Source organism: Ursus americanus, chromosome 2 (assembly GCF_024610735.1).
Source record: "Ursus americanus isolate L20-20 chromosome 2, mUrsAme1.1.p, whole genome shotgun sequence".
Taxonomy (NCBI): domain Eukaryota; kingdom Metazoa; phylum Chordata; class Mammalia; order Carnivora; family Ursidae; genus Ursus; species Ursus americanus.
In genome coordinates, this window is record NC_142128.1 from 16,599,703 (window position 1) to 16,616,415 (window position 16,713).

The 16,713-nt window shown below is 44.9% G+C and overlaps 1 protein-coding gene, 1 long non-coding RNA gene and 1 other non-coding gene across 4 annotated transcripts; 1 reads left to right on the forward strand and 2 right to left on the reverse strand.

Annotated features, from left to right (window-relative positions):
* Positions 1–2,565: 2,565 nt before the first annotated feature.
* Positions 2,566–2,672, reverse strand: LOC123784797 (U6 spliceosomal RNA). The gene has a single exon (XR_006777557.1). It is a non-coding gene; the product is annotated as a U6 spliceosomal RNA (small nuclear RNA).
* A 1,743-nt stretch (positions 2,673–4,415) lies between these two features.
* Positions 4,416–16,613, reverse strand: LOC123784647 (uncharacterized). 2 transcript variants are annotated; one of them, XR_006777525.2, is made up of 4 exons: positions 16,339–16,613; positions 9,719–9,813; positions 9,491–9,584; positions 4,416–7,521 (listed from the first exon to the last, which is right to left on the reverse strand). It is a non-coding gene; the product is annotated as an uncharacterized LOC123784647 (long non-coding RNA). The 2 variants fall into 2 exon arrangements; XR_006777524.2 differs by lacking the exon at positions 4,416–7,521 and having other exon boundaries at positions 8,163–9,584; positions 16,339–16,607.
* On the forward strand, positions 9,800–14,816 carry ZNF785 (zinc finger protein 785). The gene is made up of 3 exons (XM_045786005.2): positions 9,800–10,169; positions 10,326–10,454; positions 11,279–14,816. The coding sequence occupies exons 1-3, from the start codon at positions 9,965–9,967 to the stop codon at positions 12,190–12,192; spliced, it is 1,248 nt and encodes a 415-aa protein (XP_045641961.1). The 5' UTR covers positions 9,800–9,964; the 3' UTR covers positions 12,193–14,816.
* Positions 16,614–16,713: the final 100 nt, after the last annotated feature.

A 16,713-nucleotide genomic window follows, 5' to 3' on the forward strand; every position in this document is an offset into this window, starting at 1 on the left:
TTTGCATTAAGTAACCATGAAGGAGAAGTAGTGTCTCTGTGTGGGACAAAGAGCAGCTTGCTTACTACTTACCCTAAAACACCAGGTTCCCCAGGTTCATTGTTCCTCCCCCATAGTGCAACTCACGGTGTGCCCAGCATCCGTCAGGCCCCTCCCTGTTGCCTCTGTGGAGCTTAGGAGGCAAAAGAGCCAATTTATACATGATACTCAGGTGGCTTTTGTGCCATGAATAAGGTCTTTTGTCTAGGACACTGGAGTCTCTTGTCTTCTGCCAGCATCCACGAAACAATGGGTAACCTTAAATTGCACACCTGACAGTAGGTATTATTTCCCTTTAATAGAGGAGGGAACTGAGGCTCACTGATACATTAAATAACTTGTCCAGGATCACATATCTGGTAAACCTAAGGGCCAGGGTTCCAAGCCAGCTCTCACTCCAAAGCCGGCTGTTAGACAAGGTAGTGCCCCACTGAAACTCCTTTAAGACGCCTCATGACTTAGCAAATCAATAGTTTAATTTTTTTCTTATTTATCTTAGTTTTCCCACTGAAGTTCTCTCATAACTTAGCTTTCATGCCTCATGTTCTTCTAGTGCTCCTGGTGCCTCTTGGGGTTCCTTCTAGTGTGTATACATGTAGGAATTCCTTCTCGGCGTTTCTTGGGAAATGTATACATTTCCCCCCAAGTTCCAAGAACAACTGGTCAAGAAACTGGGAAAATGCAAAAAAAGTATCATAATGGTCCTGTGAATTCAAGCTTAACAGCAAACACGAAGAAGGGGTGCCTGGGGGCCTTAGTCAGTTAAGCGCCTGCCTTCAGCTCGGGTCATGGTCCCAGGGTCATGGGATTGAACCCCACATTGGGCTCCTTTCTTGGAGGGGAGCCTGCCTCGTCCTCTCCCTCTTCCTGCTGCTCCCCCTGCATGTGCTCTCTCTCTCTCTGTCAAATGAATAAATAACATCTTTAAAATAAATAAACAAACACAGAAAAGTTACTGGTTTAGATGTCATTAAAAGCAAACCAGGAAATGCTCCTACAAAGTTGAAAGTGAAATTCAACATACCTGTGAAAGGGACAGGAGCCCTAGAATAAAAGGTGTCCCAACAGGATCAGGTAAGCTCGCTTGTAGCTGTGGCCACGTGGTAAGTCTGTGTTCCTGGTCCTGCCTGCTGCGAACCAGGAGTCACTCTTGCAAATAAAATATTGTAGTCACAGGATACTTCGTACAAATCTCCTATAAATGGTGTTCAAGATATAAGTTTTGGAAGTAAAAAAAGTTGGTCTCTTAAATCGCTGTGGAAGGTACAAAATTGCAGATTTTTTTGTGGTGAAATATACATAAAATTTACCATTTTCACCATTTTTAAGTTCAGTGGCGTTAAGGACATTCACAATGTTGGACAACCCACCCCTATTTCCAGAACTTTTTCATCCTCCCAGACACTATGTACCCATTAAAAAATGAACAAATACATGAATGTTGTATCTGCAATTCTAATAATTATTACCAAATTACTTTCCAAGGAGGCTGAATGAATTTACACTCCCATCAGCCATATGTGGGAATGCCTCTACCTCCAAAAACACAGTGTATCATTCATTCCTTCATTCAACAAGTATCTTGGGCAATAGCCACAGGCCATGTAATGTTCTAGGAGATGGAAACGCAACAGTGGAAAAGACAGTCTTGCCCTCATGGAGATTCCAGGCTAAAGAAAAAGACAAACAGTATCAGGACGTGGTCAGTGCAGGGTGAGGGGATGAAAGTGATGAGGGGGGCCTATTTTGGGACAGGAGTGTCAGCACACTTCTTTCCCCCTGCCCACCCTCTTCAGCAAACTTTTCTTCCCCCATCAGTAAACTTTTTGATCCTTGCTCATCTGAAAGCTGAAAAATACTGCCATGGGATTCTACCTTGCGTTCCCGTTATGAGTGATTATTTTTCCAATGCTTTAAGACATTGCTGTATTTTCTTTTATTTTAAGATTTTATTTATTTATTCGACAGAGATAGAGACAGCTAGAGAGAGAGGGAACACAAGCAGGGGGAGTGGGAGAGGAAGAAGCAGGCTCCTAGCGGAAGAGCCTGATGTGGGGCTCGATCCCATAACGCCGGGATCACGCCCTGAGCCGAAGGCAGACGCTTAACCGCTGTGCCACCCAGGAGCCCCATGTATTTTCTTTTATGTGAATTGTCATTTATATTGTTTACCTATTTCTCTGTTGTTAGTCTTTGTCTTCTTTAATGTGAAATTAGTCCTTTGGAATATAATTTGCAGATATTTTTCCCAATTTGTCACTTACTGATTTTTTGCTACATAGTCTCTCTTTACGCAGGTTTTCACCCCTTGTTCTTTGAAAGTTATACATTCTTTTGGAAGTTACCCTTAAATTTTCAACACATATATTTAACTTAAGTCTAATATTCCTCTTTAGCTGTATGCCTATTTTTATTTTATTTTTAATATTTTTCTAGTGAGATGCCCCAATTTTCATTATTCGGTGATGCCTGTTGTGCTTTTGACTCACATTGTTCCCTCCAAGTTCATCCGGAAAGGGTGGCAGTTCACTGGGAGTCTGCCTCACGAACCGGCGTGTCATCCTTGCACAGGGGCCATGCTAGTCCTCTCTGTTTCATTCCAAGTTTACTGTATGTACTGCCGGAGCGAGCCCTGTATGCCCATTTATTTATTGATTTATTTATTAGAGAGCACAAGAGAGCGGGGGAGGGGCAGAGGGAGAGAGAGCATCCCAAGCAGGCTCCACACCCCATGTAAGCCCCATGCAGGACTCGATCTCAGCACCCCAAGATCACGAGATCACGACCTGGGCCAAAATCAAAAGTGGGTCACTTAACTGACTGAGCCACCCAGGTGCTCCTGCCCGTTTTTAATCTAAAATGAAAAAGACTGGGGCACCTCGGTGGCTCAGTCAGGTAAGCGTCAGATACTAGCTACTCGCCTTTCACTTTTATTGTACACAGTATGGTATTTTCACAGGGACCTGCTAAAGGATTTAAAAGGTTTTTATCTTTTGGAGGGAAAAAACCTAATGTTGACCAAAATCTCCAAACCACAGGCACAGTATAAGGACCTTACAACATTCTCACTGTGGTCATTGTACTCCCATTTAGGTCACAGCAGAGACGCTCATCTCCAGCTGAAGGACGGAACGATTAAATGAGAGGACTTTATTAAGTAAGAGAAAATGTCCTTCCAGAAATAATCCCTTATGTTTACAATCAAGTGATGTTTTTTTTTAAGGTTTTATTTGAGAGAGAGAGCACGAGCAGAGGGAGGAGCAGAAGGAGAAGGAGAAGCAGACTTACCACTGAACAGGAAACTTGGTGTGGGGCTGATCTCAGGATCCTGGCCGAAGGCAGACACTTAAATGACTGAGCCACCCAGGCGTCCCCTTTCTTTCTTTTAAGTAGGCTCCATGCCCAATGTGGGGCTTGAACTCATGACCCTCAGATCAAGAGTCCCATGCTCTACCAACTGAGCCAGCCAGGCGCCCCTATGATCAAGTGATTTTCAACAAAATTGCCAAGACAATTCCAAAAGTGAAATGGTCTTTTCAACAAATTGTGTTGGGGCTGGATAGACACATACAAAAGAATGAAGTTGGATCCCTACCTTCAACCATATATAAAAATTAACTCGGGATGCCTGGGTGGCTCAGTTGGTTAGGCATCTGACTTCGGCTTAGGTTGTGATCTCAGGGTCCTGGGATCGAGCCCTGCGTTGCACTCGCCGCTCAGCGAGGAGTCTGGTTATCCCTCTGCCCCTCCACCAAACTTGCTCTCTCTCTCAAATAAATAAATAAAATCTTAAAAAAAAATTAACTCAAGGGGCGCCTGGGTGGCACAGTGGTTAAGCGTCTGCCTTCAGCTCAGGGCGTGATCCTGGCGTTATGGGATCAAGCCCCACATCAGGCTCTTCCGCTAGGAGTCTACTTCTTCCTCTCCCACTCCCCCTGCTTGTGTTCCCTCTCTCGCTGGCTGTCTCTGTCTCTGTCGAATAAATAAATAAAATCTTTAAAAAAAAATTAACTCAATATGGACAAACCATAGACCTAAATGTAAGAGCTGAAACTATAAAACTCTTATCAGCAGTAAACACAGATGTCAGTCTTTGTGATGTTGGATCAGGCAATGGTTTCTTAGGTATGACACAAAAAGCACAAGTGATAAAAGATAAAAATAGATACACTGATTTCATCGAAATTAAAACTTGTGCTTCAAAAGATATCCTGAAGAGAATTAAAAGACAGTCTACTAAATGGGAGAAAATATTTTCAACTAATGTATCTGAAAAGGGATTTGAATCTAGAATACATTTTAAAAACTCTTACACTGATACCAAAGCTAGACAAAGACATTATAAGAAAATTATAGACCAATATCCCTTACAAATATTGATACAAAAATCCTGAAAAAATACTAGCAAACCAAAGCACCATGTTAGAAGAGTTATACACTATGACCCAGTGGGACATATTCCTGGAATACAAGAATGTTCCATAGATGAAAACAGGTCAATGTAATACGCCACAATAATAAGGGAAAAAATGATCATCTCAAGGCAGAACAAGATTTTGACAAAACTCAACATCCTTTCATGACAAAAACACTCAATAAATTCGATATAGAAGAAAACTTCTTCAACATGATAAAAGCCATAGATGAGCAACCCACACCTAACATCATACTCAATGGAGAAAGACTGAAAACTTTCCCCACAGAATCAGGAATAAGACAAGGATGCCCAGGGTTTTTTGTTTTTTTTAATATTTTATTTATTTATTTTTAAAGTAGGCTCCACATCCAAAGTAGGGCTCGAACCCATGACCCCAACATCAAGAGTCGCACACTCTCTATCGACTAAGCCAGTCAGGCACCCCAAGGATGCCAACTTTTGTCACTTCTTTTCAATATTGTGTGTCGTAAGTTCTAGCCAGAGCAATAAAGCAATATAAAGAAATAAATAGTATCCAAAGTGGAAAGGAAGAAGTAAAATGATCTCTAGTCACAGATGACAGGATCTTTTATCTAAAAACCCTGGAGATTCCACACACACAAACTGTTGGAGCTAAGAAATAAATTCAGCAAAGTGGCAAGATGCAAAATCAACACACAAAAATCAGATGCATTTCTATATATTAGCAACGAACAATCCAGAAACGTTATTAGGAAAATAATTCCATTTACAATAGCATTAAACAGAATAAAATACTTAGGAAAGAATTTAACTAAGAAGGCAAAAGACTTGTACGCTGAAAACTACAAAATACTGCTGAAAGAAATTAAAGACTTAAATACACAGAAAGACACCCTGTGTTCATGGATTGGAAGACTTAATATTGTTAGGATGGCAGCAATACCGAAAGAAATCCACAGTCAACGTAATCAAATCAAAATCACAGAGGTGATAAAGTTTTGAAGGAGAGGTGGTGTTTGCCAAATACTGTGAATGCACTAAATGCCACTTAGTTGTACATTTTTAAAAATGGTTATTCATGCCTTGTGGGGGTAACATCCAGCCTGCTTCTCTTTTCTTTTTCCCCATTTTATTTGGAAAGTTTCAAATGTAAAGGTGAAGGAATTTTACGGTTCCTATCCATGTACTCACCACCTCGTTCTAGCGTTAACATTCTACTACACTTGCTTTATTGCAGAACTATCCATCTCTCCACCAGTCCATTTTATTTTATTTTTTGATGCATTTCAAAGAAACTGTCAGCATCAGTATGTGTCACCCCTGAACATTTCAGCATACACACCATTAACTAGAGCTCTGTACTTGCTTTACAGAGTTTTATAGTTAAACTGACATAGAGGTGCGCCTGCGTGGCTCAGTCGGTTAAGTGTCTGCCTTCAGCTCAGGTCATGATCCCAGGGTCCTGGGATCGAGCCCCGTGTCGGGCTCTGTGCTCAGCAGTGAGTCTGCTTCTCCTTCTGCCTCTGTGCTCCCTCTCCCTCTGTGCTCTTTCTCAAGTAAATAAATAAAATCTTTATTTTATCAGAAGAATACCTAAGTACATCTAAAAAATAAACTGACATAGAATCAAATGCAAACAGATTTTAAGTGTGTATTTGCTGAGTGTTGACAATGCTTACACCCAAACCTCTATCAAGATACAGAATATTACCATCATCCTACAAAGTTCCCTTTCTGGTTAAACCCATTCCCATCCTGCCAGAGACAACCACTGCTCTAATTGTGTCCCCACCACAGATTCATTTACCCTGCTATAAAATGTCATACAACTGGAATCCTCCAGTGGGTATTCTGTGCACGGCTTCCTTCACTCTGCATGATCTCTTTGAGTAATGCTTCCTTCAGGTCTTCAGTTCTTGAATTCAGAGCTGGGAGAGTGCTCCCACACCCAGTACAGTACTTGACGAAGCTCAGAGATAGCTCCTCAGTGTTACCTGGACGAGTTTCCCAGTGCTGCTGTAAGAAATTACCAAACTAGGTGGTTTAGAGTAACACAAACTTATTTCTTACAATTCTGTAGGTCCGAAGTCTGAAAATAGGTCTTACGGGACTAAAGTCAAGGTGTTAGCAAGGTTGCATTTGCCAGTCTTTAGGGGAGAATCCTTTCCTTGCCTTTTCCAGCCTCTAGAGGCTGCAAAAGTCCTTGGTTTGTGTCCCCTTTTCGGCAATCCTTCACTCCCACCCGTTTTTGTTGTCCCTTCTTCTTCGACTTTGATCTTCCTGCCTCCTCCCTCCCTTTTTTTTTGCTTACATAAATTAACTCATTTATTACGGGCTACCAATGTTTCAAATGAAAAAAATTCCTTCAGTCTTCTGATGGCAGACCACTGTGACAACAAAAGTGGTCTTGTAGGTCCAGGTACCACCAGCTACCGTTTTCATGCAGGAACCACAATGCCAGACCGGCACAGCTCTTGTTTTCATCTTTGGTTTGCCACGGAAGGAGCAAAGATGTACTTGGGAGTGCTGGCTTATTTTGAATTTTTTTCTTTTTTTTAATTTTTAAATTTTTTTAGAGATTTTATTTCTTTGAGAGAGAGAGAGAGAAAGAGAGCATGAGTGGGTGAAGGAGCAGAGGGAGAGGGAGAAGCAGACTCCCCACAGAGCAGGGAGCCAGATGCCGGGGCTCAATCGGGGACTCTGGGACTATGACCTGAGCTGAAAGCAGACGCTTAACCGACTGAGTCACCCAAGTGCCCCTTATTTTGATTTCTTCACCATTTTCCTGAGGGAGGCACCATACTGGGTCCTGTATTTACTGACAATTCTGACCTTCTTGGTGCATTTTAGCCATTTCAGTTGCTGTAAGCTAGCTCCAAGACCAGAGGAGCCTCCCCTCCCTTTTATAGGGATCATTGGGATGACATTAGACCCACTGGGATAATGCAAGATCGTCTTCCCATCTGAAAATCCTTGGCTCGATCACATCTGCGAAGTCCTGTCTGCCAAACGTATTCACAGGTTTCAGGGATTAGAAAGAACATAGCCAACTTCGGTGTCCATTACTCTGTCTGCGATGTTACCTGAATAAATAAAAGACCTTAAAACCATGCTTCTTGGGGCACCTGGGTAGTGCAGTCGTTAAGCGTCTGCCTTCGGCTCAGGGCATGATCCCGGCGTTCCGGGATCGAGTCCCACATCAGGCTCCTCCGCTGGGAGCCTGCTTCTTCCTCTCCCGCTCCCCTGCTGTGTTCCCTCTCTCGCTGGTTGTCTCTCTGACACATAAATAAATAAAATCTTAAAAAAAAACAACAAAAAAAAACAACCATGCTTCTCAAAACCGGGCAGGTTGAAGATGCAAAATAAATATTATATCTTCTGGATATAGCAACACTTCTTGTGGATTTGGGAGAAAGTCTTAATAACTTAAATTAACAAATGGTTTAAAACACTAGCCTTCCCTTTGAATCAGCAATTCTGCTTCTAGAATTGTATTCTACAGACATGCCCATATATGTGCCTAAAGAAGTATATCTAAGGATAGTGATTGCAGTATTTTATGGTAGCAAGACTGGAAACAAACTCATTGCTCATCAACAGAAAATGAACTAAATAAACTGTTTCATCCATACAGTGGAACACTATGTTATGCAGCCATTAAAAAAAGTGATCTATATGTGCTGAAATTAAACAATCTGCAAGATGTATCAAGTGAGAAAAGAAAGCAAAGCGAACAGTGCGTTTATTATGCTACTTGTGAAAAACCAACAAACATTCATGTTTTTATGTACCTAAATTATCTCTAGGACACAAGAAACAGGTAATAGAGGTTGCCTCTAGGAAGGGGTAGGAAGACTAGAGGGAGGAGACCTTTTTTTTTTTTTTCAACTGAAGCATAACACACATACGTAAGTGTGCAGGTCAATTTTCACAAACTGAACATATCGTGTAACCAGCGCCTAGATCAAGAAACAGAATATTATCAGCACTTTACAAACAAAAAACTTGGATTAGTAATAGCTTGGATTAGCTTTGCCAGATTTTACATTTTATATAAATGGAATCACACATTACATATTATTTTGTGTCTGGCTTCTTTGGCTCAACAGCAGGCCTGCAAGATTCATCCATATTATGCACGTAGTTCTAGATCATTCATTCTCATTTCTGAATAGTATTCTATGAATAGTATTCCATGAATAGTATTCCAATGACTATTCCACAATATTTTTATTCATTCTTCTATTGTTGTGGATAGTTTCTGGTTTTTGGCTATTGTAACTAGTGTTGCTATGAACATTTGAGCACATGTCTTTCAGTAAACATATGTACGCACTTCTGTTGGGTATAGAGGGAGGAGTGGAATTGCTGGGTCATAGGTATGCATATATTTAGCTTTAGTAGATACTGCCAGTTTTCCAAAGTAGTTGTACCAACTTACACTCCACCTATAGTGGAAGAGCGTTCAACATTTATGCAAATCTTACTTTTGACTATGCATTCTATTGAGTTTGGTTATATTACGAAATAGAATGCATATCCACATGAATTGTAAAGCTATCCTATGTCTTCAAAGTGGTTTCACTGTGGGGATGGACAACTTTTTTGTTATATCTCTAGAACTTTCCTTCTCTGCTCCTGTGAATATTATTTAGTTGGACAAGTTTGAAAAACAGATTAAGAGATGATCTGATTCGTTTCCCAGTTTTATTACTCATTTATGAGCTGTAATTTAAACACAAGCTTCCCGATTGAGACAGGGTACAGTAAGCACTTAGCTAAGTCTTAGCACTTAGCTGAACCTGGAAGCCAGAAAATAACTGTGAATCCGGCTCTGCCGCCGGGGAGCAGTCACCTGGGCTTTCTGTTCCTCAGCTGCTGCGTCTGTATAAGGCAAGACATCTGTGACCTCGGGGCATGGGCCAAATCAAATACCGGGAGGAACCGGGGCTAGCCTTAACCTGAGTCTCCAGAGCAGGCGGGGATAGCCCATCCCTCACTTCCATCATCTCCAGAATCCGCCTCGGTTTTCGCCCGTCGGCTTTTACTCACCTCCCAGCCCGGGACACCTGCATCTGCTCGCAACAGGTCTCATGTAGTAGCAGAAGGGAGTGGCTCCAACCCGTCAAAACTTCTTTTTTAGGTCCTGTCCGGGAAAAGCCAGGTGAGAAGAGAGCCGACTGCCCCTCAGCGCCCGCCACCTTCAGACCAGTGGCTTTCTTCCCTTCAGCCTTTCAAATAGGCCGCTCCCGCAAAACCAATCACGGCCTTACTTCTTACCCGGTCCACCCGGCGCTGTCCAATCAACGCACGTCATCTACGGCTTGCGGCTCCAACCTCCCTTCTGGTTTTCCCCTTGGTACGTAAGGGCAGACCTGAAAGGCAAGGGAGGTTGAGGCCGGAGGGACGCCATGTTGGTCAAGGGCAGTGCTATGGCCCTTAAGGACCTTTTCAGAAGATAGGAAGGCTCTAGCCTTTCCACACGTTCCAGAATCCTCTCTTGGCGTAGCGCTGGAGGGCTTTCCCATGGCGCCGCCCCTGGCCCGGCTCCCTGCGGATGTACCCGGGGAGGCTGGGAGCGGGCCGAGGAGAGAAAGCGGCCCCGGGTTCGTGAGCTTCGCAGATGTGGCCGTGTACTTCTCCCCGGAGGAGTGGGGCTGTCTGCGGCCCGCGCAGAGGGCCCTGTACCGGGACGTGATGCGGGAGACTTACGGCCTCCTGGACGCGCTCGGTGAGGCCCGGCGGTCCATCCAGGACCCAGTAATCCGTGGGAAGGGGGGAACTGATGTCCCTAGAGACAAGTGGTTTGGAAGTGTGGGGCACTGGGGAAGCACCCTCATCCTCCCCTCTCGGGTTCTCAGCCGAACCCAATGTTTCCCTTCCGCAGGATTTTCAGGTCCCAAACCCGCTTTTATATCTTGGGTGGAAGGAGAGGTGGAGGCGTGGAGCCCCGAGTCCCAGGATCCAGAGGGTGAGAGCCCAGCAGCTGTCATCAGAGACAGCGGAAAGATAACAGGTACTTCACTTCAAACCCAGTATGGGACCTTTGAGAACCCCTTCCCCAACTCGGATACACAGTACACACTGCCCCCTCCAAAGCCCCATCGTGTCTCCCTACACCTCATCTCCAGAAAGTTCCAGTCTCACTGCAAAATGGCTCATAGAGCAGCTAAATTGGGACTTACAGCACCACTTAATTATACCGGAAAACCCGAGTTTAATGCAAAATAGTGCCCGAGTTGCCAGGGCAGCCAAGGGAAAGGAGGAACACATCTGTAATTTGATTTTTTGTTGTGTAATAAAATGAAGACAAATGTTCCTTTTGGATATCATGTGGATCACACTGTAATGATAAATGTCATTCATCAGAGATTTTAAAATCAAGATGTGCTTTCTCTGCAGCCATGTCATAATAAATGCTTGTTCCCAGGTCTTCTGGTGGAACTTGGAGCACAGTCCAAGTGTAGGCATTTTGGCGATGGCCTTGAATGGCACCAAGGGAGATCATTTAATGGCTGTTTTGCAAAGGGATCATAAGCAGGTTCAGGACTGTAAGCTCTATGAAGGCTGGGACCATCGCCACCCTCGTCACCGGACAGATTAGGGGTTCCATATTGTTGACACCTCCATGTATCTCCAGTCTTCAGAGCTTTCTTGTGTTAACACCAGCCAGATGATGAATTTTGCTTTTACTCTAGGATAGCTTTCTGGGCTTGATGAGGCCCCAGTCCCAAGACCGCCATACACTCAGACCTTCATGCTGCTTCCCAGGGCAGGCCACTGTATGGAACTATGGAATGTGCTACCGAGTTTCAAGTTTTATCTTTTTCCCTGTCTCAGGATCCAGGGATGAGAGTGGAGAGAAAGAAGAACTGAAGAAGTGTCCAAAGCAAAAAGAGATGGAGCGTGACGAAGTGTCTCGTGAGGAGTGGTTACCATCCAGCCGGCCACCTGGTGCCAGGCACAGAGCTGCCTGCCCAGAGCTCTGCTGGAACTCTGCGCGGAGCCCAGTCAAGCCTTGGTTCAAGGCCACTACAACGCGCAAATCACCCTACTCTTGCCCAGACTGTGGCCGCAACTTCAGCTACCCCTCCCTCCTGGCCAACCACCAGCGGGTCCACTCTGGGGAGCGGCCCTTCCCCTGTGACCAGTGCCAGGCTCGTTTCTCCCAACGCAAGTACCTGCTCCAGCATCAGTTCATCCACACAGGTGAAAAGCCCTACTCCTGCCCTGATTGCGGGCGACGTTTCCGCCAGAGGGGTTCCCTGGCCATCCATAGACGGGCTCACACTGGGGAGAAGCCCTACCCATGCCCAGACTGCAAAAGTCGCTTCACTTACCCCTACCTGCTCGCCATCCACCAGCGCAAGCACACGGGCGAGAAGCCCTACAGCTGTCCCAGCTGTGGCCTCCGTTTTGCCTACAGCTCCCTGCTGGCTATCCACAGGCGCACACATACAGGCGAGAAGCCCTACCCCTGCCCAGACTGTGGCCTCCGCTTCACCTACTCATCTCTCCTCCTCAGTCACCAGCGCATTCACTCTGACAGCCGGCCCTTCCCCTGCCCACAATGTGGGAAAGGCTTTAAGCGCAAGTACGCCTTGGAAGCCCATCAGTGGGTCCATCGCTCTGGCAAAAGGCCGACGTGGCAGCGGCCTGCAGTAGGGCTCTCGGAGCCAGTCCTTGTTTTGGGAGGCCAGGATCCCCCAGTTCATTTCCGGTACTTTCCAGATATATTTCAAGAATGTGGGTGACAGGGCTCACGAGAGATGATTCATCTTCTTTGGAAGGGAAAAGGCAAAGTTTATGCATTTGGGGGATAAGGAATGGAAAGGAAGTAGGCATGTAAGGAAAACAAAGCTCTGAGGTAAGGGAGCACAGGGCTGGTCCTTTGGAAGGAGGCAGGAATCTGAAAGGCCACCTGAAGGCTGAACCCACTTTCTGAGGCTCCTGCTCCCACTTCCAAGTCTCACTTGGAGTTTCTTCCCAGCAAATCATTCACCTACCTGGCTTTCTTGCCTGGATTGTTCTCTTCTTTAGGGCATTCTGCTTTCTGGCCTGTATCTCTCCTGTTCCTCAGACATGGGGCCCCCTAGATGCAAGAACCTATTAAAGGAGCCCATACACACTCTGAGCATCCCCTGGAACAGAAGGCACACCTTGGGCCTATCCCCAGCGGGGGAAGCCCATCCAAGGATTCTTTTAGCCAGTGCTGATGAGACATCTGGCAAGGAGACGTGTGCAATGTCAAGCCACTGTTGGCACTCTTTGGTCTTAAAATCCTGAAGGTGACCATAGGGAGGGGAACAATGGCTTCAGGTGGGGAACTGTCCTGCCCCGTGCCCACTATGCGCGTTGTGCACAGAAGTGTCAAGCTTAGCCTAAAGGTTTTTTTTCCCCCTCAAACTTTTGTGAATTAGTGACTGCGGTGTTTTCCTCTTTAGATATCTGCATGTTTTCTGGATTTTACACCTTTTGAATAAAGATGTGCTCTTGGGCCACAGCAGCTGGAAACATAATGCTGGTGCTTTTGTTTAAGAGAGTAAATGACTTGTGATTAGGCTTGACATCAAGGCCAAGTATCTCCAGGCTAGTTTTTATTGTAATGCTTGTATGTGTCAGCAGTTAAGAAGGGGTCCTTCTGACCCACTTTGATCTGCTAGCTGTACTTCTGATCAGGAGACTACTGAAGGAATAAGGACGTGGGTGGCGCTGAGCACAGCTGCATGCCAGGAACGGTCATGGGGGACTCAAGTATCTCTTTGAACAAAAGACTGCTCTTGGAACCCGCGGGTTCCAAAAATGGTTATGAATGGAAACTGGGTGTTACTTTACCACACACATAGCCTCTCCTGAACTGGTAGTCCTGGATTCCAGGTTTGGCTCAGTCCCCACTAGCTGTGGGGCCTTAAGCCTGTCATTCAACCTTTCTAAGCCTTAATTGTCTCACTTGGCAACTCCACAGGGTTGTCTGAGATAAAACGTGAAAGCACCTCACATGTTGTCATAGTTTGACGTGCCCCCCCCAACGTTTTATAACATTTTTCATTCAAAAGAGTTGTAAGAATTTTATGGGAAACACTCATGCCCTTTCTACAAGTAATCTAGATTCCATAATTTTGCTGCATTTGCTTTATCACATGTCAATCGATCAATCCATCCCCCATCTGTTCATTTATACATTTTATTTCCCAGTAAGTTGCAGGCATCATACTTCATCCCTAAACACTTCAAGGGAAGGCCGAGCTTTAGGCAAGAAACTTCAGATCTCCCTTAAAATTCAAATGCCCCAGCGCGCCTGGTGGCTCGGTCGGTTGAGCCTTGGACTCTTGGTTTCAGCTCAGGTCGTGATCTCAGGGTCGTGAGATGGAGCCCCATGTGGGGCTCTGCGCTCAGTGTGGAGTCGGCTTGAGATTCTCTCCCTCCCTGTGCCCCTCCTGCTGCTCGCACTCTGTCTCTCTCAAATAAATAAAATATTTTAAAAATACTCAAATGCAGCCTGTTATAGACAAGTAAAATTTACGAACTTGAATTATCTTTGTATATTTTATAACTTCTTTTAATTATATCTGATCGAGATTCTGGAACAAACATATACAATTTGGTGGGCAATTAAACAATCTGAAACCAAGAGCATCTTTGTATTTTTATAATTTTTGGCAGAAAAAACAACATGACATCGGCCACTCAGGATGGGGCAGTTTTAGTCTTGAAAGTTTGTTTCGATCTCATCAGTTAACACCCAGGTTTATTGTTTAGCTCCATCTCCTTAAGTTTTTTCCATCCCTGGTACAAAAAGAAGTGACTTATATCACAGTAGCTGAGTAGACAAGGTATTTTTTGGTCCTGGTGAAATCCTTTGTAGTTTCTCTGTAGGTAAAGTTGATTCTCTGTTTAGAAGAAGATTCCTATCTGAAGATACATTTTTCCTTATTCCATTTCTACATTATTGACCACAATGAGTGCAGTGAGGCCCCTCCAGGGCTCAAGTTTAAAAAGTTATAAAATAAGCAAGTAATTGTTGAGATGAAATAGCAGAAGTCACACCAAAAGGCAGAAGCATTCCAGGTAAAAAACAGCAAGGGTGGGGCAAGAAAATATAAAGACGGAGAGGGCACTAACAGCAATGAAGAACATTTGTGAACACAAAGGAGAGACAGCGTGTGGTAGGATAGGCAGCAGGGGCGCCTGGGTGGAGCAGTCGTTAAGCGTCTGCCTTTGGCTCAGGGCGTGATCCCAGTGTTATGGGATCAAGCCCCACATCAGGCTCCTCCGCTGGGAGCCTGCTTCTTCCTCTCCCACTCCCCCTGCTTGTGTTCCCTCTCTCGCTGGCTGTCTCTCTCTCTGTCAAATAAATAAAATCTTAAAATAAATAAATAAATAAATAAATAAATAAAATGTTCACAGCAACATGAAAGGTAAAAACAACTCAAATTTCCATCAACTGAAGAATGAATAAAAACATGGTATACAGGTGTCCCCTCACTTTCCTCTTTTTAGAATTTATTTTAGAGAGAGAGGGAGAGAGCACAGGGGGAGGGGGAGAGGGAGAGAGAAACACAAGCCGACTGAGCATGGAGCTGGACACAGGGCTCAGTCTGACAACGCCGAGATCAGACCTGAGCCAAACCAAGAGTCAGATGCCGAACCAACTGCATCACCCAGGCGCCCCAGGTGTCCCCTCACTTTTCAAAAGCTCCCATTAGCCCACTTCACTTTAAGAAAAACCTACATTAGTACCTGTTTTCACTAGCCAAAAGAAATCTGAAGAGGATTTTTACTTTTAGAGGCAGCTCACACCCCGAGCACCAACAGCGGCCCCAACAAGCTCCTTCCCAGGGAGCTACACTCAGCCCCTCCGCATCAAACTACTATAGCTTTGAACTCTGTGAGCATCTGTGCTTGATCTACGTTTATTTTGTGCATCTTTTAGCAAGATGTGTCCTAAAGTATCAGTAAAGCCTAAGAGAGGTTATTTTGGGGGTCTGCGAATGCTCAAGAAATTTTCCATATAAATTAATGGTAATTGTTTCTTTGCTTTAACACCATTTCAGCTGATGAAAGGTTTCATAGAAATGCTCTACTTTGAAATAGCAGGGGAAACCTGTATCCGTACCAGGGAATATTATCCAACCACAAAAAAGGAGTAAGGTACTGATAAATGCTACATCGATGAAACTTGAAAGCATTTTGCTGTCAGGAATGAGACACAAAAGGCCACATATCGCATGATTCCATTTACGTGAAATATCCAGAAAGAGTAAATCCACAGAGGCAGAAAGATTCGTTACTGTCAAGGGATGGAGGCAGGGGAGAAGGGAGAGTGGCGGTTCCAAGGTTAAGGGGTTTCCTTCAGGGGTGATGAAAGCAGTAAAGATGGCTGCACATTGTTAATGTCCTAAATGCCACTGAATTGTGAGGTCTAAAATGGTTAATTTTTGTTACATGTATTTTACCACAGTCAAAAATTAGTAATAATGACTGAAAAGTGTGCACAACCAAACATGCAGGGCTCATCAATGCTCTATATTTTGTTTTGGGTGATGGTTAACACGGTTGTATGCATTTGTCAAAACTTAGCGAATTTCACACTGAAAAGCTGTGCATTTTACTGTATGTATGATATAATTCAGATTCATAAAAAGAGTTCAACAAGTGGTCTCTAGGGAACAAAGTGAAAGGGTACAGGGGGCTGCCTTTTTCATTATAAACCTCTGTATTACTTTTTTAAAACCATATTAATTTGCAGAAAATTCAAATGTAAAATTTCCCCACTCCGATTCCAACCTCACCGAGCAAAGTTCCTCCCCCTAAACTCCAGGCCAGAAACTGAGAGCCGTCCCGCGGGTGCAAGGAGCCGGGCGCTCTCCGCAGCCGCGGTCCCAACGGTAAACGTGTACCTGGTTTCTACCTCGGCTGTCCCCAGGGTTTGGCCAGGGGTATGTGCGTCTCTCGCAGGGACTAGGGACCCGATTCCTGATCCCGCCGTCGGGAGGCATAGAGAGAGATCGTCGAGGGCACAATCCCGAGTTCCACAGATGCAGAGAGTCTCCACAGGTTCGGGCCAGGTGACCGAGACGCGTTTTCCAACGCCCCGCCAACCCGCGGCCTGGCGGTGCAGCCTCTTCCTGGTCTGTGGGCCAATCACCCGCCGCCGGGCAGTGCGGGCAAAGAGCGGTGCTGGAAGCCACGATCCGTCCATCTTTCTTGAGGGCAGGATGGCTCCGCACCCCCCACCCCCCCGGCCCTTCCTCTTCTCCGAGGTCCGTCTCCGC